The following is a 25,043-nucleotide window of genomic DNA, read 5'->3' on the forward strand; positions in this document are numbered from 1 at the left end:
TTGGGCGGGACACACACCAATTCTACCTGGAAGGTGTGATAAAGAAAGACCACTGTCCCCACATCCAAAGTTTTTTTTTTTTTCAATAGGGTTGGGTGGGGCTCAATAATATGCATTTCTTACAAATTTTCAAAGGATGCAGATGCTGGTCCGGGGAACACGCTTTAAGAACCATTGCTCTTCAAGATGATCAAAGACCAGTTAGTAGCAAAATCTATTAGGATTTTGAGCTGTTAACCTCCTTTATTGCTTTGATGCTTAAGCTTTATAATCTCCATCACCTTGTCCATCCTTGTTTCTCATTCATTATATCCTTTATGCACCCCCCCAACCTGACTGAAACAGTAACTGTTTTCTGTACATGTTCCATGTCTCCTGATATTACTCTCTGCCTATAGCGCTTTTCTTCATCCTCCTTTACTTGTTCAAATACACAATTAAAGTCTCAGTCTCATTTCAAATGCCACTTCCTGTGGGAAACTTTCCCTGAATAGCCCAATTACCAGCCAACTGATACTAACCGCTTCCTCCTCTGAATCACCTTAGCATTTTATCTGTATATCTTTTATTGAAAGGTATAATGAAAGTCTTTTCGGAGCCTAAAGCTTATATAGTTTAGAAGGGGAGCTTTTTTTTCTGAAATAAAGATTAAAATCATAAGTACGAAATTAGGCACAAGGCCTTGGAAGGGGTTCAGACTAGTAAAGTTCCCTGAAACTTATGCTTTGTCTTCACAATGAATCTGTCGCAGCTCTTACTGGATCTCACACTTCTCTTTTTAGACTGTCATCTTCTAAAACAGATTCATTCTCTCTCTCTCTCTCTCTCTCTCTCTCTCTCTCTCTCTCTCTCTCTCTCTCTCTCTCTCTCTCCCCCTCCTCCTCCCTCCCTCCCTCCCTCCCTCCCTCTCCCCCTCTCTCTCCTCTCACCCCCCTACCTTATTCTGCTCTTTATTTTTCTACTTTTAAGAAAAGCAGTGGCAACTTGTGGAGGCGAGGGGGGATCTTACCCAGGTTTAAGATCCCAGCTACTTCACTCACTTAATCGAACTTAAGCTTCTTCCACTGGGCACAAAAAGGGTAATAATATCTACTTTTGCAGTTATAATAAGATCAAATGTGACAGCAAATAAAGGTCTTGATACAGTGTTTATGTCATGACAAGCACTCAATAAACATTAGTTTCCCTCTTTGAATGGCATGATCCGTAGTTTTATGCAATTTTTAACTCCTCAGAAGCACCCAGAAAGTGTCTTGCAAAGAATAGTTACTGAATACTCATGGCCTGTTTTCTAGAAATACGTTCAGAGAAAATTAAATGCCTGAGTGTACTGTTTCTTCCTCATTTTATAGTGTCTCTGATTTCTGCTCTTACATCAGGGGAATGAGGACTCTGCAAACTCTGTCACTCTACCAGGATTTGGCTGAATTTAATTGCATGGGCAAGTGAACATTGGTAAAGCTAAGTAAGGGATGGAAGGATGTCAGGAGGTAGGAAAGCAAATCATTTACCATAGCTTTTCACTCTAGTTTATACCAGTCTATTTGTTTCTATTGTTTATAACTTGAAGACAGCACTTTAGGAATCCATTCTGGTGACCCCAGGGTGGCATTTACTGATGTGTAAAGCAAAAGAGAATAATTAATTATGCTTTTCTCAGCTCAAGGGAGGAGTGAAGGCATTAATTTTACATAGTTCCAAAACAAAAATCTAACATTTCTCTGAGTTCAAAACAAAGCAAAAATGTCAAAAATTTCAGAGATTTCATCAGAGTTAGTGATGTAACACAAACACCCGGGGGCGAGGCAAATTCAACCTAAAAATCCTAATTCTTTCCTTTAATGCCCATTTAAAACTATTTTCTCTCAAAAAAAAAAAAAGAAAGAAAAAGAAAAAAGTCCTATTCTTTATAATGTAATATAAAGAAATACAATAGCTAATTTTAATAATATGTGAATTTATTTATCCTAACTATAAGACTAAAAAGGTGAGTCAAAATTTTTACTGTACCATTTTATGCCTTTTAGCATGGTATGCAGAGACTTTTTGCTCATTCTATACTTTTTTTTTAACAGAACTTTATCCAGTACATTAAATTATCAAATATTCCTAAGCCCATGAGTAAAACCAAGTGATAACAATCTCTTCCTATGCAGTGATAATCATGGTGGCCTAAGAAACTACTGAGCATTATCTCAATAGTTAAAAGATCTCTATTTAAAATTAAAACACAAAGATGGGATGTTTTTACATTCAGGTTTCATAAGAAATGGCTCTCTTGTATACTTTTAATTTTTGTTAAATTTTGTATTTTATCTCAATTAAAAAAAAACAATCAAAACAATATAATACACCTGTGTAGATTTATAGAATGGCCCAGAATATGGGATTTGAAGATAATATTAAGCCACATTTATAGAGCATAATGTGGGGAGAATGACCATCTCTTTCTCCATGAATCAGTTCCAGAATCAGTATATTTGAGTACGTTCTAGGTGTTCATTCCAGTGTTGGGATCTATAAGGAATGCTTCAAAATAATGCAGAGTTATTTTTGTTTATTAAATAATAATTTTGCTAAGTAAATTATTTGCTAAGTAAAAATAATAAAATTTTTATAAGTAAAACATTTTGCTAAGTAAATTAATTAAAATATCTCGATGAAAATTCCAACTAAACAAACGAGCTGAAAAAATGCTAAGAAAAAATTACCACTTCTTTTACAGAGAGTAAATTATGTAAAATTTAAGAAGACATTACATGGAGTCAGTGACAAAAATATTCCTCTTAACTGAAATGAAGGATAGTTTTAAGATGTGAAATCTAAAACATGTTTTAATTTTGGTTTATTTAATGGCTTCTTTAGTTAGTATTCTGCAAGTGGAATGACATTTAAGCCTATTATATAGATTCAGGGCTCTGCAAAATAAATCTCATATAAAAAAAATGACTACATGACAACTTGAAATTTGTATGTTCAATATGGATTGTACTCTACAATAAAAGTATTGCAAATGGATTCTACTTACACGCTATGCCACTGAGATTCACTAACTGAACAGAGGTCAAACAAGGCAAGAGATATTTAAAACTCACCCTCTGGCCAGGACTTAATGAGAATGAAATGTTCTCTAATATGGCATTTCCACCATCTACATATTTTGCTGTGAGGTCTTTGACAGTCATTTGACCCCCCGAGGGCCAGATGTCATCTTGTTGATTCTCAATAATGGTAACTTTAGAGAGCTGGCCATCCTTGGATGGTTTGATTGACTTGGTGGATTTACTTTCTTCAGCTGGCATGTCAATAAACTTAAAGACTCGGCTCACAGATCGCATCTGAAATAAAAATAACAGTATTTTATTTTTGTTTAAGAGCTGCAGGCAATGTCATAATTAGTTTCATGTTTCCTAAGGAAGAACTTGTAGGATATGACGCTGGCTCGTCATCATTTGGTTATTTGTCAGAAGGTTTTTCAATGAACTAACAGGAAATAAATTGGATATAATTAAAAGCTTAACCAAAGGGAACTAGGACTTATATAAATGGGCTTTGGATAGACCTGTTTATTTTTGTGATCACTTAATTCTTAGTTATGCAAGCCACACATAAATAGCCAAACTATATTCAAGGGAATAGATGATGTCAAGGGAAAAATTTTTTTTCTACCTTGAGCAGCAATGCACAATGTTGTATTAGTTTATTATAATAAAATGATCTACATCTCAAAACTGCTATGGAAGATTCTTGCCTTCCTCTTGAACTGCCTGAATACACGTTTATAATTCTAGATGTGTGCTGGGTAGTAAGTGGATTATTGATATTTAGTAAATTTTGTATAACTTCACAATAATCTTCAAGCAAATTTAAATCGTTGACATATATCCGTGCTTAAATAATTACATTTTAATCTAAATTACTTAAAGATCGATTTCCATTGCTGAGCAAAATGTGATTGCATAAAAGGGTTGCATTTGAAATTAAATATGTATCTCCTTATAAACTTATTTATGTAACATTTAATAAAGAACATCTTTAATGTATTCTACAGAAATAAAAGAGTTCAACTATATTTCTCTGAATAATTACATTACTTATTGGAATTTGAAATATGATTTTTAAAAATAGCCTGGCATACAAGCACCCAATAAATATTTTTGAAAAATTAATTAATGAATAAAGAATGAATATGCAAGTGATTAAATATATATGAACAAATTAAAAAAAAAAGTTTAAACTTAGAATTCACTCAATTTCTATTTTTAAAAGACATCATTTTTGATCTCGTGACTCAATTCTTCCCAGGTATTAACAGCTTACTGGACAGAAAGTTACTGCTTTTTTTTTTTTTTGTCTTAAAAGTGATTGTTGAGTCTAGCTTTACTCAGTAAAGAATTTATCTTTCTCCTTTACAATGTTAATGTATAATTTTATTTTTAGTTAAGGTTTTGGTTATAAATGATCATTTTTTTTTTTTTATAAAAGCACAGGTGTGAAGAAATATATTTGGGGCATTTGCTTCTATTATTTCTATTTTTCATTATCAAAAGTTAAATGGGAAAAATTATTTATCTTTAGCATAATATGATTGGTAGATGAAGGTGAGGAATTTAGATATTAATTCTTAATTGAACATTAAAAGTTCCAGCTTAGCACATCTAATTGTATTGCCTATTTTCACATGCCATTGATCAAATTTGCTGTTTGTGAAGTTTTCCTCTATGTGGTAAATTTGTGTGTCAGGATCCTCCATCTTGGAAATATCTTGGAATTATCTTCAATAATTATTCGAGATTCAAGAAAATAATCCTTTTAAGTCAAACCCACTGTTAATGGAAGTGAAAAGTATGCAAAGCCCACATCTATCATAAATAACTCTAGGAGAAGTGAAAGACATATAATCACTATTGCTCCCACACATAATATTTTAAGCTCCAAATATTGGATGACTTTTGGGGGTTGTTAAATCCTGATTCAGCAATTTTATCCTAACTTTGAATTAAAGTACAGTCTTGCACTAAAGTATAGTCTTTGACTGTCATTAATTTTCACAAAATGCTGCTAGTCTATATAAGGTCTAGAAGAAAAATTAGAGTTGTAACTACTACTGATGTGGAACTGCCAGAGAAAGAGCTCAAATGTATTTAAAATCTCTTATTGTATTCATCCTTCATAGGACTATCACTCTCTTAAAATGAGAAATCAAGAAATATACAGAAATGTAGCTTAACTTTATCAAATGCAGTTGGGACTGTTGACATTTTTGCATGTCATGCTATGAAGAATTCCAAACTCGTCTTTGTTAAGAGCTTTAGAATGTCAATAAAGACACTATGGAACAAAAATTCTTCATTTTTTAATACATTCAAACAATAAAACAATTAAGTATTGCTTTCTAAATTACCCAAAATTATATACAATGTTATTAGAAAATGACATTAAAAACCACAATTTTGGCAGCACTGAAATGTAGTATATAAATTTTTGTGTAAGAATTTATGTTTGAGCACAGCAAATTATATCCTCCATCTGTAAGGCTAATTTGTCTCTAAGGGTGAGTCCAGAACTTCTAATGTTAATATGGCAATTGGAATATACCTATCAAATTTAGAAAATGAAATTTTATCTTTTTTTAAATGAAAAGAAATTTATTATTTTCAGGTATACAGTACATTGGTTAGACATTTATATAGTTTATGAAATAATCCCCCTGATTACTCTACCTCCCACCTGGCTTTACATGTAGAGAAAATGAAATTTTCAACTCATCATCTTTCAGACAGTCTAGTTGCTTAAAATGACCCATGACAGACTATTACAGTTACTTAGAGCATGGCCAGGTTACCCTGACCAAAAACAAGTTCACCTGAACAATGGGGACTCATCCACAGCATATGAGCAGACATTCATTTAATTCAATGGGTTAGAACATTTTCTGATGGGAAGAAAAGGTGGCTAGGGCAGACACCTGTATTATGGTCAGCTTTGCAGCCACTAAAATGTCATGAATGAACAGATGATGTGGCCAGATCATATTATGAAACTAACTAATACCTTGTACCTCATAAGCTCTCCAATTTGCACATTCTACTTCCACTGACTCTTAAAGGAGTAGCTACATCAGAACCAGAGCACAGAAAAACACATTCTGTCTTTCACATTTTAAAAATTGGCTTTTGGAGTCAAAGATTAATAGTTTGAAAATTTTAAGCCACATGAATATTGGCTTTTAAGCTTCAAAAGCCAAAGCCTGAAGGATCAAAGCACAGTGTTAATACAAAAACGGTAGCCAGAGATGAACTTACATGGATGAGAAATAGCTCTTCTCCTCACTCCACATTCTGACTCATAAATGGGGGTAACAAAAGGGCCAAGACACCAGTTCCTCTAAAAAGAAGTCCTGCCTTGAAACCAAATACTGGTTTTATCCTCAAGTAGATTTGGGATTTTAGAACACAGGAGGCCTGTGCCTCACTTCTAAGGTGGAGCCCAGGAAGCAGGCATGCCTTAGAGAAGCTTCCAGTGCCTGGCGTAGCATGGGAGCAGTGGAGTGGGCACAGTTGCTTGGCATGCTTAGACATGGATAACATAGCTCCAGATTTCTCTGTATTTCCACAGTGGGCTGAAGAAAAAGCAAATAATTACAGTCTTTTGAGCCCTCAGGGTCTTCTATCACTCAGGAGCATGGAAGGACCTGAGAGAGAATTCATCAAAGGAGAACTCACAATCAGGACAAGGACAAAGACTCGATGTACACCTCTAGGTCAGATAGGAACTGCAATGCCTCAGAGACAGTAAGCATGACAAGCCTAACATAGGACCAGATGCTCCCTCTCCCTAGTATCTTGCATTCGGAAGACTCCACTCAGAACTTCAATTCACTTGGGCAATATCTCTGATTGTTCCCTCCACTCAGTAGAACACGTGTTCAAATGGAAAATAAATTCAACAACAGCAAAAGCAAAGACATATTTTTTGAACACTTGATTTCATAGCCAAAGATTCATATCTGTGACCAGGGTGGGCCCAGATTTTGTGGAACTTGAAACTCAAGTAATTTAGGGAATTCTCCTTAAGAAAATGATTCAAAATTATGCATCTATAAGGAAGTATATAGCCTTTGAAGTGAGAGGTCCTGTAGCTTACGTCTCATGGGCTTCATGTTAAGCTCACTGTGCCTATGACAATAATCTTATTCAAAGCATTCCTTGTTATATCCTCCCTATCTAGTGCTTAGCTTAAAAAATCTTTGTTAATTATGAATGAGTCCATTGTTCCACCTCCCATGCAGAAAGCAGTGTCTGTGCAGGGAGAATGGCAGTGCTGTGAGCAGTTAGCACGTAATCCAGGCTGCAATTGTACCCCTGAGCTTTTTTGCCTGAAAATATACATTGCTATTTGGATTAGAAGGAAGTTGCTACACACCAAACTATTTCTAGTTTCATTTGTTTGTTTTCATTGAGCCTTTTAACCTAAGTTAATCCTTTCTCTAAATTAGAAGGTCTACTAAACATTTTCAGATGCCATGTTAAAAACTGCTGTCTAGGTTGAGTTGGATGGAAATTCAGATTTGGAAATTATCAGAATGACTGTAAACTGATAAACTTCTAACCTTAAGCTGCTGTTTCCTGTGCATAGAAAAGAGTTATGGGAGGAGGAATGACAGGGCAGCTCTGTCTGGCCCACTGACAGCAAAGTCTTATTGCAGCCATCCTCAGCTTAGGTGGGAGCACTTCTCTTCGATTATGAGAAGTAAACGATGAAACCAAAACAAGACTTAAGCACTGAGACATTGAACCCATTCTTCAGGTGAAGAGGAAAACTTGATATAATCTGTACACATTTCTACTATAAAATTGGAGTATAGCCAAAATATGGTGGAATATTTTCTTGAGAATCATCTGCTTTAAATTTATGGTTTCATTATTCAAATTTATTATGCTCCGAAAATTCTCATTTTCATAATAATATCTGAAGTTACTAATCTAAGTATCAGTAGAAAAAAAGTCTTTTGTGAGTGTGGTGGGAATGTAACAAAAAGATGGCTCTATGGTTTCATTGTAGCCTTACTTTATAGGGATGTATTTAAGTAAAAAAAAAAATGATTCCTGGTTTTCCTTTTTAATTTTGTTGACAAAGAGGGACAAGGAAGTTTTCAAGACCTTTTTTTCCAGAATACGTCAAGAAGTCAAACTATTTTATAAAACTATTTGTTCTATTTCCTTTTATCTTTTTGGTTGTTTAGAAACCAGTATCAAATCTACTCATTAACACCAAAATTACATGCTATAATACCCCCAAAAACATGATAAGAGAAAATATTTTATAAGTCTGAGCACTGACTGGTAGCACTGTAACAAGATTTCATAACTGATTGTTACAGGAAGATCACAAGAACTGTGAAGAGAGGCATCCAGAAAACTGACACAATGTGAAAAACATCACATTTCCAAGAGAAATTTTCAAAATGTTAAATATATAAAAGGATGGATAAAAATGTTTTAAATCATAGATCCTTCCTGGTAGGCCCAAACTAATTGCCTTTCAGCACTCACTAAAACAGACCCAAAACCAAAGGCCTTATTAGAGTCATTGGCATCATCTTTAGGCTATACATAGAGATAAGAAATAATGGCTATCATGAAAACAGGCTCTGTTCAAAATATATTCTTAAAACTCTACCTTTTTGTGTTTATCATTTGTGCTTCTAGAGCACATAAAAAGTCAGGTCACACATTGCTATAAATTATTAACATTAACAGCATAAGTGATATACTTATAGTATACTATAAACTCTAACTCTTAGTAAATTATTGTAGCTTGCTATCTGTGTAAATGGTTTACATGCTCTGATCTGTGGCAAATCACATGGCAAGTCATTGTCACTTTTTCTGGCTGAAAGAATTTACAGAGATAGGTAGTGTTCTTGACATAAGAGAAAGACAATCCATTACAACTAACGAAAAGACTTGTCCTAAGTAAACAAAGAGGTATCAAATATGTTGATGCTTATTTTCAATAATTAAGAACTTTAATAATCATGGTACTAAGTGCGCCAACAAGCAAAGGCAGAGTCAAATTTACCCTTTTCTGTGAAAAGTCTGACATCGCTAAGTGAATGTACTATTCAAATTGGAGCTTACTTACACTCGTATCTTGTGTTATTTTTTTAAAAAGCACATGACAGGCCATCATTAAGCAATTCCAAAGTAAACTCTATCCCATAGACCAGAAGTTAGCAAAACTGTGGCTCTGTGGCCAAATCTGGCCATAACCATTTGTTAACATTTGCTTTGCTTTACAACGGCAGAGTTGAGTAGTTGACATAAAGACCACATAGCCCACAAAACTAAAAATAGTTACTATCTGAACCTTTTTGGAAAATGTTTGCTGATACCCTGCCATGACTCACAGAAAATCAGGGCTAAAATGAATCTTAGAGATTATCTATTCCAGTGATTCACAAGTCTGGATATGTATTAGAATAACCTGAAACACTTAACAAAAAATAGATATCATGGCCAGATACCCTGCCCCTGACCAAGAGAACTGATTTAATTGGTCTTAGAGGATTTTGAGTAATCTATAATTTTATAGTTCTTCACATGCTGCCAGGTTGAGAATCCCTGATCTAATACATTCCTTCTTGGTATAAACAAGAAAATATAAACTCAGGTAGTTAAAGTGACAAGCATGAAACCCAATAAATTTTCCATACTTTTCAGCACTCCAGCAATCACTTAGGGTTCTCATAAGCTCTCCTACTAATTCAAGACTCAAGAACATCTTAATGGCACTTTCTTTCTCTTGATTGGTTCTAGAAACACACTGGTTCAGAGTTGTTTGATCTGCTCTGACAACTTCAGTGGTGAGTAACAACCACTGGATTTCAGCACTCAAGGAGAGCAGCAGATATGCGTGATTCCTGTGGGTATATTGAATAATGCCTGACACATGACAAACAAGATGGATGAATGGATAAAGAAAAGCTGGTATCTATATATAATGGAATACTATTTATCCCTAAAAAGAATGAAATCTCGCCATCTGTAACAAGAAGAATGAACCCCAGAGGGCATTGTACTGAGTGGAGTAAGACAGAGAAAGACAAATATAATATAATTTCACTTATATATGGAATCTAGAAAACAGAATAAATGAACAATCAAAACAGAAACAAGCTCATGAATACAGAGGTTGCAGGATTTGGGAGGGATTGAGCAGAAGGTGATGGTATTAAGAGGTATAAATTGGTAGTTACAAAATAATGATAAGGATGTAGAGTATAGCATGGGGAATATAGTCACTAGTATTGTAATAACTATGTATGGTGTCAGATGGGTACTGAGTTTATCGGGGTGATCACTTCATAAATCATACAAATGTCTAATCACTGTGTTGTACGCCTAAAACTAATATAATATTATATGTCAATTGTAATTTTTTAAAAAATATTTAAGCAAAAGAGTTGAAATCTTTCATATGAAAAAGGTTCAGAACAGAGGGAATGTCAGAACTGACAGGAACCTTAGAAAATTCCTAACCAAACTTTTTCATTTTACAAATGGTAAGGCCAGAGTGGAATGCAGAGTAGAAAACCATTCTGCAGGATGGAAAAAGAATAGTTATATGGAAAGAAATCTTGGGACAGATGTCACGAGAGGAAAATACACCACAAGTACTCATGAGAACTGAAAAAAAAAAAAAAGATATTATCAAGAAGCCATTAAAAGGAAGCAAACAATTAGAAGAAATGAATCCTCCCCTCGGATTTTTATAGCAGAAATTATTTTTAACATAAGAGAATTAGGCATCAGAAGCAGTGAAGAAAACCCACGTTTGCCCTTTTCTCTTTCCATCAGGTTTCTTTTTGGTCATTGTACAGTCAGTCACTTGATCTTCACTGGAACCCAAAATAAACACAAGGCAATCAAAGGACAAAGGAGAAACAGAGAGAGTTTCTATTGACAGAAAACTCTTCTCAGATTGCATCAATCTTGCAAGAACTTTCTGGAGCTCCATCAACTGAACTCTAAACATGAGCCCTGCAAATGCACTATCTTCCCTGCTCATCTGGTGGCTTCCCTCCTTTTGAGTAATCAGGAACACACAATACAACAGGGACAGTTTATCTCCTGATGCTGTTGGAGAATTAAGGAAGCAGGATAATATTCACATGCTCAGATCTTTTAGTCAAGTTCACTATATGGTAGACAGCCCTGAAAAGACATAAACCGTCAACTGCCTCATTCAAACAATGCAACTATGAGTGTGGGCAAGGTGTCAATCACCAGGAGGCTTGATACTGCTAATCTGAATCATCACCTTTAAACTCTTTAGCTCTTATTTGTTTATTTAAATTCCATTCATTCCTTGAGGCAGAAATCTTGGTGTTAAAAGAACCTAACACTTATCTTTTCAAACCATTTACAGAATGATATGAGATATACAACTGAAATGAATAGAGAGACATATATACAATTCATGTTAAAACAAAGAATGAATTAGAAATAACAGTTTTTAAAATATTGTGATATCAATTGAACTAACTGGAAATTGGGACTTATAGTGGGAATTATTAAATTAGAGTCTATGATAATTTTACTATTTTTTAATAATTTCTGAGGTAATTCGCAATCTATTAAACTACAGTAAGTCTTCACTTAACATCATCATTAGTTCTATAACTTTAAACGAATGATGTATAATGAAACCAATTTTACCATAGGCTAATTAATATAAACAAGAGTTTAAGTTCCTACGGCACCTCATTAATGTTATAACAAAATGATATTAAATGAATATTAAATGAAATAATGTTATTTGAGAACCTGCTGTATATTATTCATAAGGTGACAATGTTCAGATGATTTTTTTCCAACTTGCTACATAAAGTTAGACAAATTAGTAGATATCAAGAGACCATTAGTAGATATCAAGAGACCATTAATAGATATCAAGAGAACTTTTAATGGTCTCTTGATATCTCAGCTGTATTTTGAAGAGATTCTGGACAAGAACTTATGGCCTAAAATGCCAAGTATACAGGAAGACATTCTGTCACTGTGTTTTATGAATACATGGAGGTGTCAAATTAGTAGTTATATATGTGTTTAGAGAGCTGGAGAGTGGTCTAAACTACAGATATGGATGTGTGGTTCATTAAGAGATGGTTTTTGAAACAGTGAGTTAGATAAAAACAGCTAGAGAGAGTGTAGATAGAATAGGGCTGGGATGTAGCTGAAAGGTAGAGATCTGTAAAAAGAACCAGGACCAGAAAGAGGAGTAAGGTAGAACCAGAAAAGTAGCAGGAAAACCAGGTGGAAGTAGTGTCATGAAAATGAGAGAAATATCCCAAGAAGAAAGATTTGTTCATGGCATACATATTGCTGAGAGATTGAGGGAGACAGTGACATTGGCTCTCTGGCAAGATATTGGTAATGAGTTATGGGGGGCGATGGAGATAAAATGAAGTAGGCTATGGAAGAAATGAGGAAGAGAAAATGGAAACAGGTACTCTTTTGAGAAATTTTGCTGTAAACAGATCAATGAAATAGGATAAAAGCTAGAGATCAAGAGATGGTAGCTTTAAGCTAGAGAGAAAGATCCCACAAAGACGGGTTAATTGCATATTACTGGCCTTTTTATAAGAGCAAAGACACAGAGGAAAGACACAGAGAAGCATATGAGTAGAGATGCAGTAGGGTGGTACAACTGGTGGAGAGAAATGAAGGAATTATTTCTGGTTGCATCTTTTTTTTTTTTTTTCCTATGAAGTGTGTAGCTGAAAGTGCAGGAAGTGGAATTATTGGAGGACCTGAGAAGAGACAAAAGGTGGGAAAGAACTCTCTCAGGGAATAAGGTGAAGAATTTATTAGGAAAATATAATAAAAGCTTTGTTGGCTAGTTTCAAGTGCTAGAGGTAGCAATGAGAAAGTGTTATCATTCAAATATTACCTTTACTGGTTGAAAGCTAATGAAAGCCAGGCACCTGGGTATAAGCGATGGATGAGCAGTAAAAGTCAAAGTGCCATTTTTAAAATTTCATAGTTCTGTTGACATTTGACTCTTGTCCATGTCTGATCTAGGCTGCTTAGGGAAATGAAATTTCTTTCCAAGTTTAACGATTTTTTAAAATCAGTAGCCCAGCACTGAAAAACTAAAAGCATGTGTCAAACAAAACACTGTTTACTGCATCTTAAACTCAGGTCTAAATTCAGTTAACAAATCAGAAAAGTAAAATGAGAACATGTTGAGTTTTTACTTCAGAGGTCAAAAGGAGCTTTATTGTTAAAATCATTCGAATGTGAAATTTTAGGACAGAGCTATCTCTCCTCCTACTTTCAACATATGCTAGGTGAAAATTTAAAAATTACTCTACAACTTTAGCAATTGCATGGATGAAAGCAATATGATGGAATTAATACCTACATAAATGCTTAAAAAGGCCCAGAAAAGACCACTGTGTTATTTGGCAGGGAAATGAAAGCTAACATGATCATTTTGATATTCAAACAAAAGAACATGACTTTTCAAAATGAGATCAAATGCAAATATTGACACTTTTCATAGACTACATTATAACATAATAGTTATTTACAAAGATCCTTTTATATCAGAGGATGAAAGATACAATGTCAAAGCACAGGTCACCAAGCCCAGGATGCCCATGTGAAAAAACTAGAGAAATAGAAATACCTTATGGAAATATATGGTTAAATAACATATTAGGACATGAGCAAAAGAGGGCCTTAAAAGGTTTAGGTGTTTTTTCTTAGAGGTATTTTTATAATGATATTTGTTTTAACAGGAATTGATTACACAAATGCCACCACTAATGAATGTGTGTGGTTTGAGAATGTGTGTGTTCTCTCAGAGAACGGGAAAAGGAACTTGGGCTGGAATAATACAGTCATTCTCAACATGAATTTCTCGACCCTCCACCAGTACAATAATGGATGACTAATTTCAAATATAGTTCTCGAGATAGACCAATAAAAGTTGATTATTAAGCCATCCAGACAGACTACATAGTCTGATTGAAAATTATGTATTTGTTTTTTAAATAAAAATGGGAAATCTGCATTGGTTCTTTTATCTCTTCCTTTATCTGCCATGGGATTTGTGCCCCTGACACAATGTTAAGCTCATAAACATGACTGAAGGCATCACATTCTAGGGAAACAAGAGAAACAAAAAAACAAAATATGGTCTTTGTATACACCAATAAATACACAAATGTGTGTCAATACTGATCAAGGAAAAAGAGAGAAAGCAATGATAAATACTTTAAGAATGAGAAAGGATCTATCACTAAAGATTGTGGAAATTCTAAAAATAAGAATATTAAAAATGTAATGCTTATAAATTTGAAAACCCAAGATAGAGAAGAATTTCTTAAATAAGATACAAAAGGCATGAAACCTAAAAATATTAATAAATTTTACTTCATTGAATTTAAAATCTTTTCATTAAAAGCCAAGCCACTGACTGGGACACTATGTTTGAAATTTATAGAACTGACAACTGATACAGAATTCATAAACTCCTACAAATCAATTAAGACAAAACCCTAGTCTATTTAAAAATGGGCAATCAACATGAATAAGCAATTAACAGAAGGGTAAACTCAAAGGCCAATAAATATGTATTAAGCTGCCCTATCTCCTAAGTAATCACTTCACATCTATCAGATTGCCAAAATTAAAAAGCCTAACAATATCAAGTGTTGCATATCATAGCTATGAAGCTATGAGAATTCTTATACTCTCTTGATGGGAATATAAATTGATACAAGAGATTTACGAACATCTAGTAAAGCTGAACATGTGAATTCTATGACCCAGCAATATCACTCTTGAATATCTGTCCTAGAAAAATCCTGGACAAGGAGAATGTGCAAGGATGTTCACTGTAGCACTAGATCTTGACTGTGGCTAGCTATGAGAAGGAGAGAAGAGATAAGAGTTTAATGAGAAATGCATAGTAGCCTTCATTTTATCTGAAATGTTTTATTTCTTAAGCTGAGGGTTGGATACCTAGTTATCCTTTATGTTATTACCTATACTTTCTGATTTGTCTAAATTTTTTCATAAAATTTTTTAAAAATAATAATTACTTACCAAGCTATCCACATCTATGCTGGAATTTACAGCCCATTGCAATGTACTCATGATATTCATGGCTAAAGTTAGAATAATACCAACTGTTCCTTCTCCTTCACCTATAGGTGGAAAAGAGATATAAACAATAAACAAACTTTGTTATTTCTCTCTTCTGTGAATCCCTTGATTTATACCTCTCCTGGGGCATATGTCATTTAAAGTTACATTTCAACTTTGTGTCAGTTTTAACCATCCTTTATCAGTTCACCATAGTATCTACTACTGGTAATAATGCCCTGAATATAGTAAGTATTCAACTAATGTTTTAAATCAAAGAGTGATTGAAGATTAGGAAAGAGTTGCCCTTTTTCAAATGCTTGAGGTTTTGAAGGGGCTGTTGGTATTGGGTAGATACCACGTTTATCTACTATTATTCTGTAAGTAATAATAATACCCTCAAAGACTACAATAGACAATGGGGAAAAAGCCCTGTGTATTGATGAGCTCCTCTATGAAGTCAAAAGCGGAGAAAAGGTGTAAGCAGCACCCCAAGATGTTTAGATGTGCTTCATGCCTTTATGAAGAGGACTATTTCTGCTCATCAGATGCTGTTGGGAAGAAAGTGGACTTCAGAGTTTCACGGGGAAGTCAAAACTTATGGGTCTGCCATTTGGAAAGAAAAGTCTACCATTTTCTGTTAAAACAACAATAACAACAACAACAACAAAATAGAAAACACTAGGTCACCCAGGAAGAACAATACTAAGTGTTTAATTAGAATAAGTAGTTTTTCAGGGCTGGAGAGAACCACTCATTAAAATTCATAAATATTCAGTATTTATGGCCATAAAATTTTCTCATAAAAATTTTCTTAAATTTTTATAATTTTAGGTTATCAAGTCTCAATTGAGAGTCAGTCCTTAAATCTATTATGCATGATAAAATTGTCATAGGGTTCCAAAATTGGAAGAAATAATTGACCTATTACTTCCAAGAAATAATTGACCTATTTGCTTCCACGTTTCCCTAACAGAAGATAAACCATAATCCGTATGTGCTTTTAGCACTAAATCATTTATTTTAAATAGGCAAGATTTATTCAGGGTCCTAAGACATTACTCATTCTGAAGATTAAGAGAAGAGTAAGGTAAAGCTTAACAGCAATAACAACAATAGTCAGTGTAAGCCTTCTGTGTATTTATTATGGACCAGGTACTACACTATAAGTGTTTTACACAAATTATCACATTTAATACTCACCACAAACCTATGGGATAGGTACTATTATTATGTCTATTTACACATGGGGAAAATGAGAGCCTCAGAGAAGTTAATGTATACAAGTTAATATAGCTGATGATCTTGATATCAGCTGTACGGCTAACATCCACTCTGGCTACGCATCTGATTTGATTGATAGATCCCAAACTATACTGATTGTTAAATGCTTTGACTATCAACCTTGGTAAACCAGGCCTCAATCAGATCCTTAACCATTATGGTATAGTTTATGATATATTGGTTTGAATTAATTATTAACAAATATTTAATCATGTAATCCAGCCCTCTTTGATTCTGTTTCAAATAACTTAAAGGAAAAAAAATTTAAATTCTGGACCTAAAAAGAAATTTTATTTTTAAAAAACGTTGCCTAAAAATTACTTACTGTACTGCTAAGGGTTCACTCACCTGCTCACTTAGATTCCTTATATAGAGACATTTTTCACTGCCATAGATGAGAACAACGAGCGTGGGAAACCTACAACCCTCACTGCAGCTGTACGGACTGTAAGTGGACCTCTGAGCCCAAATTAGCCTATCTTCTGTTCTCCCCGGGATGTTGTAACTGGACGAAGAAACTCTGCTGTTAATTCAGTGGGACTGAATGGAGAGGACACAAAACCACTGTGGCACAGCCCTCGTACAGCAGGAAAACCAGTCTTCAAAGAGAGAAATGAATGAAGCAGCTATAGAGAGAAAAGAACCAAGGCCAGCCAGCATCTGGCCTCAAGGCCTATTCCACTTGGTCTAGAGGCCCAGCGTGGGCTCCTAAGGGCACTCCTGTAACTCTCCAACTTGTGCCTCATTTTGATTCGATGGGACTCTGTTCTTATGACCAAACAATCCAGACTGGCATTTGCTGGGCCCTTTTCCATTGTCACATATGCAGTTCATCACTTCATGTAGTTCAGTAATTCAAAATCTTAAAATAGAAGAGCTCATTTATCTATACAGATTTTTATTTTACTTATGAAGAAATATTTTGTGTTTTTACCCAAGGGCCTAAATTCAGCACATTTGTATTTGAAAAATATAGCACTTTTACCTAACATTTCACATCTATGGCAGTTTTTTGTCATGCAAAATTCTAGGATAACAGGTTTTACCAATTGGTAGTGAATTAAAAGAACAAAACTTAACAGTGAATTTTGTATTTGTCTGTGTGTAAATGCAAATATTTCTTTTCCCCGCTTCAGAGAGCTCGTTATTAGAAAGACCGATTATTTTTTAATTCTTTACCAATATGAGTCAAAAGATGATTTTTTTTTTCAATCACAGTATTGGTATCTTACCTGACATTCCATTTGTCTGTTTTTTAAACCGTAAAGCAGGGATAATACTATAGACTGCTCTAATTCAAATAAATCATTAGTTCAACAATAAAACAATAGAAATAAAATTCAAGGAAATTATTAGTTCAACAATGAAACAACAAATGTTTAATAACAAACTCTCCCCAAATCTGTTTAAAGATAGCTAAAATTTTTAATCTATAAGAATGTAGCGTTTTATTGGTTGACAGAATTTTAAATGAAATGTTTAGATAAATAGTTAACAAGTTCATAGTACCTGTTGTTAAAATGGAAATGAAGGTAACAGCAATGAAGAAGATGACAAAAATTATTTCGATTCTCATTTGGAACCAGCGCAGTGTTGACAGGTACAAGAACCAGTTGGCTGTATGTAAATTCAGAGCTTTGTGGAACAGAGTTTCAAAGTAAGGCTGACGTCCAAAGGCACGAAGTGTCCACAGTCCTTTTAAGCTTGTAACCAGATGAGTGAAAATTGGACTCCTGCCTGTGAAATATTCCCACAGAAAACAATGCAAATCATATAAATATACAGCACAAATTCTTATTACTGAGTATCTGATAAAGATTAGCTTAAAGGAGTAATCAAACAGCCATAAATGTCATTAGTTAAGGAGGTTTTCATTCTGGTGCCATACTTGAAAGAGATGCAATTTGTCATTTTTTAAATGAGTTATCCTCCTTTTTTACTTGGCTGCTGTGGATGGGAACTTATTATAAAATCACTGCCATTATTTATTCATGTTTCTTGGCTACCACTGGGCATTGTTTTTCTGGCTACTCCTAAATGAATCACTGCTGAGACAACTTATTAAAGGCTTCTATTAAGAAAGTTTACATGACTTAATTTAGCAAGTAACCTTCAAAGAAACACATGGGAAATTTATCCCCTGAAAATGTACCCCCGCCAAGGCGGTTACTGAAAAGCGTGCTTCCCAAACAGCTAACGTAGCGTTCGAAGCACAAAAAGGAAGGCCAGAGGAGAGACAGGTAGGGCGTCTGAAACAAGCCTGAGGGAAGAATTTTGTCCAGTATTGTTTGGGAACCCAGACAAACCTTTAGTAATTGCAGCACTATTATTTTAAAATTTAATTAATATAAGTAAATTATAAATGAATATCCTATATACAAACCCTGGTAAGACTCTATACAGTTGTTTTAAAACCAAAATGAACTCAGATGGTCTTAATTAACAAAAACAATCTGTGAGTACTTTGTAATTTGCTTTTTCATATATATATATACATACACACACACACACACTTTTTAAAAGTTACTGTTATATAATGGAAAAGTTTAAAAGCAAGAAAAAAAATTTTGGAAAAATAGATTAACAATGGAGAATCACAAATAGTTCTTGTGGATATTTTCCAAGGTGATCATTGCACAGTCAGCATCGCACCTTCAGATTCCAGTTGTTTGAGTTGCTGGGAGGTGTGGAGGAAGTAGCCTCTCAATAGGATAAAAGCAGCAATCACTGGCACTGTTGCTAGGAAGATGTAGGGCTGTAAAACCGAGACCACTGCTATAGCTCCAATCACAATTAATACCAACTGTAGAATCAAAGAGAATATATTGATGAGTAAACATTTTCACATTGCAAAGTGGACAAGGTATGTCAGCAATATATTTCTAAGTAAGCTCTTTACGCTCTATTCAATTCTCAATAGGCGGCAAGTACCTTCCTACTAGAAAGTCTGTCACTTCAAAGTACATTTTTTATAAGTTCTATGAACATACAAAAAATTGTTTAGTGCCCTCTTAATAACACTTTGAAGTTTTGAAAACATGGTGATCTTGGATCTCAGAATATTCTCCTTTCCCATGCACTTCAAAGTGTTGAATGACAAATAAATTTTAAAGGGTGAAATTTTTTCTAGTCTGGTCCTCTTTTAAAATAAACTTTTATCACAATTTTAATATGAATGTAAAATTTTAGCATTTATTTTGCTTAGACAGTTTCTGAAAATTGTGCATTCATCTTTGAGTTTTTTGAATCAGAAAGATCTGGTTTGAAGGTAGTCTTGGCCATTTGAGCAAGCTATTTAACTTCTCTGAACCTAATTTCCTCATGTTTAAGGTGCTAAAAAAATTATATTTAATAAATATTATGCTCCTTCCCCTAAATTCTGTTCCTGTCCCTTAAAAAATAACTGGAGATAACCTCGAGAGGTTTAAAAACCATTTGGGGGGTATGGCTGATTTAATTTGAAATTAGACATTTTTTTCTCTCATGTTGTCAAAAAGAATGTTGTACTTCAGTCCAGACTATCCATTAGAGATATCACTTCACATTATCCACCAAAAAACCAGAGCCCTGTTGGCAGGCACAGAAACGAGCTCACCACTTATCTGTTCTTCAGGATCAAGTTAAAAGGCTTAAAGTCTATATTTCCACATGACACTAAATCCACATTTTAAAAAGAAAAAAAAAGTCTGCTAACAATTGCTCCACAACAACCCATTTAAATAAACCAGAAATAAACTGTCACAGCAAGAGTTAAAAATAAATATATTATAATATCCAATATAATAATCGGTAAGTCAATTCTCCACCAATTTCTATGGTGACACGTTCATTTTCCAGAGGATGAAGTGACATACAGAATGTTTTGGCAGATGAGAGAGAAGCTGGGGGTGTAGATAAGAGCTCATACATCTTCTTTAAATAGGTTGTTATTTTCATCTAATACTTCACATGATAATATCTCAATGACACTTTTCTAAGGAACCCATCTCTACACCTCCAATCATCATTCTGCACTACCAGCCCCTCTGTCATACAACAAATATTCAGATAGACCTTTACAGTGCCAGACACTGGATTAGGTACATATGTGATTTGATAATCTAAGGAAAGTCTTCCCTATTCCGTCCTTGCCCTAAAAGTGCCACCAGTACAATGAGAAAGTCCTGAATGTCCACGAAGAGACTTTATTAATGGGAAACTATAGTTTTTTAACCAAGGATATATTTTTTTATTTAGGGAAAAAAGAGAAAAATTGAGCTATAAGCATGATTAACTAGGTAACATGATTTAATTTAAATGGGTCATCATACTATAAATACCAGTATGTCTGAAAGGCAAATGCTGTTGTATTGGTAACACAGAAACGTTCCACTGCTCCATTAGGAATGGGACCTTTGTTTGCTGTTGACACCTGTAAACGGTACTGTGTTCATTCGATTTCTGCTATTTTTATTACAGATTTGAGTAGTCAACTATCCAGATATCACACTGGGTCAGAGGAGAATGGAGAAGGTGGGTACATCTGGAAGTAACGAAACATTCACAAAAATAATCATCTAGAACATAGCCCAAACTGGAAAATAAGTGAAAAACAAGCCTCAGTACTGAGGAAAATAACTCTTTTTGTTCCATAAAAGGCCATCTGTAGGCACTGAAGTCAGAAGCTAATAATTTAGCACTGTGTGCAAAACTAAAGGTACTAGTTTAATATATCTGATATTTTAATTACACACACACATACACACACAAAACCCTTAAATTCTGTCCTAGTTCCTAATTTATGATGGGTAAGAAACAAGTCATTTCAGGCCAAGCATATTAGTGAGAGGACAACGAAATAACTAGAGGGACTTCAGTACAAAGTGAAAATGTGAGCACAGATTTCTAACTCCCATTCTTACTTACACAAATCTTAAACTTCATCAGGAGAAAAACAAATTGACAGATTACAAAACCTATAAGGCACCATCCTCTTTTGCCCCTAGAAAGTAGGCAGCACATTTCCCCCACCAAAAGCAGCGCAAAAGCATTCCTGGTTCTGAAGGTCATATAGCGCTGCCTGTGAAACCAGAGCTAACTATAAGAATAAAGGATCACTTTGAAATCGGTAAGTTAATTAATTTATTAATAGATAAATAAATTAATACCTATTTAAAACCATACAATGAATACCAGATTTGGAATTCATAAATGATAGTTGAGTCCTTGAGAATTTTAAGCAAGGGATTAATGGGATTAATAGAAATAATAGGGACAAAAAGACACAGTAGAGATCAAAGTAGCAGGACTCAATGTGTAACTGTATATTTGGAGAATACAGAAAAAAATCAAAAAAGACCTAAGATATTGAGGCTTGAGAGATTTCAGTATTTTAGATATGTAGGCTTCCATTTCATGAAAAAAATAAAATAAAAAATCATTCACCCAAACACAGAGTTAAGTAGGAGCTAGAACACAGTTTTTCTCTGTTTTGCTTTAAGTTCAAATTTGTTATGTATGGTTCACTTCCAGTATGCCAAACAAATAACTTTAATACCGAAAGTGACCATAGTCAGATTTATCTTCTTCATTTTACAGATTAGAAAACTAAGACCCTCAGGGATTCAGTATCTTGTTAAAGTAAAATAGTAGTGGTATCTATAGAATAGTACCTGAATCTTTCATTTTTATTATGTGACATTTCAAACCAGTAAGGAAATTTGCCAGGACATCATCAAATGTTAGAAAACAGAGTAAATAGAAATTAATTTTTTGAAAAGAAATTTATAGGTATGCTTTACTATGTATAGAAATTCTTTCCTGAAATGTTGTGATTAGAATTAAACTCCATTAAGCAGAACGTAACTAAGTATAACAGAGGAGCTCACAGTTTAAAGAAGCACCTGTGATGAATTTTGAATAAATTGAAATTAATCAGACTTTTACTTTATTTGATTGTTATATATTATGCTTCCTTATGGTGGGACCCTCCTAGAAATAAAATCGGGAAATTAAAAGACCCCTGCCCAAACACTTATGGAGCAGTAACTAATGAACTCCCCAAATATTAGAACTTGAGTAGAAACTATTCAAATTGCCATGAGAGAAAGGATTTGAGAGCCATCACATGGGTCAAAAAGTGTTAATTTATAAAATAAATATTTAAAAATCAACTCTCCCAGGAAATTTTTTAAATGAGCCTTACACTGATTCAGAAAATACTCAGTAGACGACCAAAGTAAAATAAATAAAAAAAAAATGATCATGAATCCTTTTGCAGTCATGTCAAGATATCCATGCTCCAGTTTGTACCTGATCTAATAACATTATATTTGAGACCAGTCCTTTGCACTGCTGGAAAGAGGAACAAATGTCCAGCATTTAAAGAAAGATATGAGAAATACTCCTTCAAATGCATGAACTCAAAGCATTGGTTACAGAATCCCAGCAGCTGTTGCTGAGTTATATCCCTAAACAGAACAACTGAAGGAAATCAAGAATGCTACAGTTCACTTGGAACAGTTAATACAGTTGATTGTGCCAATCATTTCAGATGAGGCAAACTGACAGTCTGGTTTTTCTGCACCTGACAAAATCAGTTGTGTATACACACAAATGTAGTAGGCCTTATTTTGTTGCATAGGTTCTTTCAAAGTATTGCTATTGGGGATAGTATTGCTATTGGGTGTGAAAGTAGGTGGGAGAACAGAATGACTCATCCTAAGATGGACTGCATTCTGTTCCAACCATCTCTCCAAGGAGATCATTGAGACTGTGGCATTTGCTCTTTGGGGCTTGACCTAGCCAGACAGGAAGCTGTTTTCAAACCTAGTCCAATAGCCAAAGAGATTAATTCACATTACTCCTTAAGTTCTGTCATTTATGGAGTCCTAATGCAGTGTTCCCTAGCTCACCTTCACCTCCATGACCTCCTTTTCTTCTTCACTCTCACCACCAGTCCATCCTGCCCCAGAGACACATGCTCAGAGCCAGGCTGCCCTAGAGACCTCTTCAGATCTATCACCCAGGAATAGTCCTCTCTAGTCTTGAATTTTTCTTCCCCTCTTACTTTCATGAAAACTTATTTGCACTTCTGTCCTTCGTTATGGTCCTTACCGTAAGGTTGCTAGAAAATGAGTATCAAAGTGTTCATATGGAAATGTAGTGCACCAAGGATCAATCTTCATTTTAACATGGGCCCTTGGAGGTAGGTGACTTCCATCAAATCATGATGCCAATGTCAAAAATGTCATACTTTGTGGACAGTAATTTGGAGGAAGATGATCTGTTAAACCTCTCAAATCACTCCCAAGTAGATAGTTATTATATCTAAATATGGAATTGCCTTGGGTTTGGATGAGGTAAAGGGCTCTCACTTATCGCTAAATTTACTAAAATCATGTCTTCTTTGAAGACTTTGATATTAACAAAATTCATACAATAGGATAGCATTTCAACTCTCAATCAAATAAAAAATAAGCAAAAACTCATTTATTTCTATTTTCAATTATTCTTTAAAGTATAAACAAATGCAAAGATACTTAATAATACTTATTTTTACAAACCTGAATGAAGTCAAATATGGTAAGAGGCAGCAGATCATCCAAAATTGCTATATCTTTGGAAAATCTATTAAGAATTCCACCTATAATATAAAAGAAGATAAACTCCTCAGAAACTAGTAATCTTAAAAAGACATACCAATATTTGATATATTTGAATCACAGCAGAAGCATTCATAACTCAAACAAGAATTAGCAAATAATCAGATAAATAAGGACTTACAAAATTTTAGCATTGTACAAAGATTCTAAGTAACTGTGTTCGAGTTACCATCTCCCACTTTTAAACTTTTGTAAAATATTGTAAGATTCAGGCAAAAACTAATGTTTTTAAAAGAGCCCCTACCACAAATTATGTCAGAAACAGGCACTCATCCTATTAGTCTCACACCTGCAAGTCTGAGTTTAATAATTTACTGGGTGGGCTCTCATCATTCCCTTCACCTGCTGTCCACACAGAGTAGCTCTCCCTCTCCTTCTCTGACCTCCACACCTGTCTGACATTCCTCCGCAGAACCTGTGGCTGTCCCCACTCCCTACTGGCCAGTATATGAACCTCCTTTGCCATGTTTTCTTTTTCTGCCCTCTTCATTGGCAATCTAAGCTTTATCCTGTCTTCTAAAGTCCAGACTCACATTTATAGGTCTTATCATTTTTTCCTTCAATGAAAAAGAGTTATATATGAAGTGTCCACTATGTGCCAGGCACAATGCTAGGCACTGAAATAACAGAGGTGAAATAGGCCATGCCCCCTGCTCTAAAGGAATTCATTGTCTGGGGGTAGTGAAACATATAATCAGATATAATGTACAAACAACGTGATATTGAATCTTATCATTTACCTCCCCCCTTCTGCCCCCCATTAACTGAAGGATAAAGTCCAAAATTCTTAGTTTAATATTTAATTCCTTACATGATTTGGCCTTAAGCCACCCACCTAATACAAGCTTCCTCTACTCAAACATTCTGCTTCAGTCAAATTGGTTTAGTCTTTTTTTAAAACTTATTTTTAATTATAGTTGACATACAATAGTAATTTCAAGTATACAACAGTGAT

The 25,043-nt window shown here is 34.4% G+C and overlaps 1 protein-coding gene across 2 annotated transcripts in view; it reads right to left on the minus strand.

The window, feature by feature from the left end:
* Positions 1–25,043, minus strand: part of CFTR (CF transmembrane conductance regulator) — a 150,655-nt gene that overhangs the window by 29,942 nt on the left and 95,670 nt on the right. For both annotated transcript variants that reach the window (XM_036230999.1, XM_036230998.1), the window contains exons 18-22: positions 23,990–24,069; positions 19,098–19,248; positions 17,955–18,182; positions 15,123–15,223; positions 3,096–3,338 (exon numbers count right to left, since the gene is read on the minus strand). In XM_036230999.1, the coding sequence (XP_036086892.1) occupies positions 3,096–3,338; positions 15,123–15,223; positions 17,955–18,182; positions 19,098–19,248; positions 23,990–24,069 (803 nt within the window). The remainder of the gene's footprint in view (positions 1–3,095; positions 3,339–15,122; positions 15,224–17,954; positions 18,183–19,097; positions 19,249–23,989; positions 24,070–25,043) is intronic.

This window comes from Rousettus aegyptiacus, unplaced genomic scaffold, assembly GCF_014176215.1.
Source record: "Rousettus aegyptiacus isolate mRouAeg1 unplaced genomic scaffold, mRouAeg1.p scaffold_m13_p_13, whole genome shotgun sequence".
NCBI classification, from domain to species: Eukaryota; Metazoa; Chordata; class Mammalia; order Chiroptera; family Pteropodidae; genus Rousettus; species Rousettus aegyptiacus.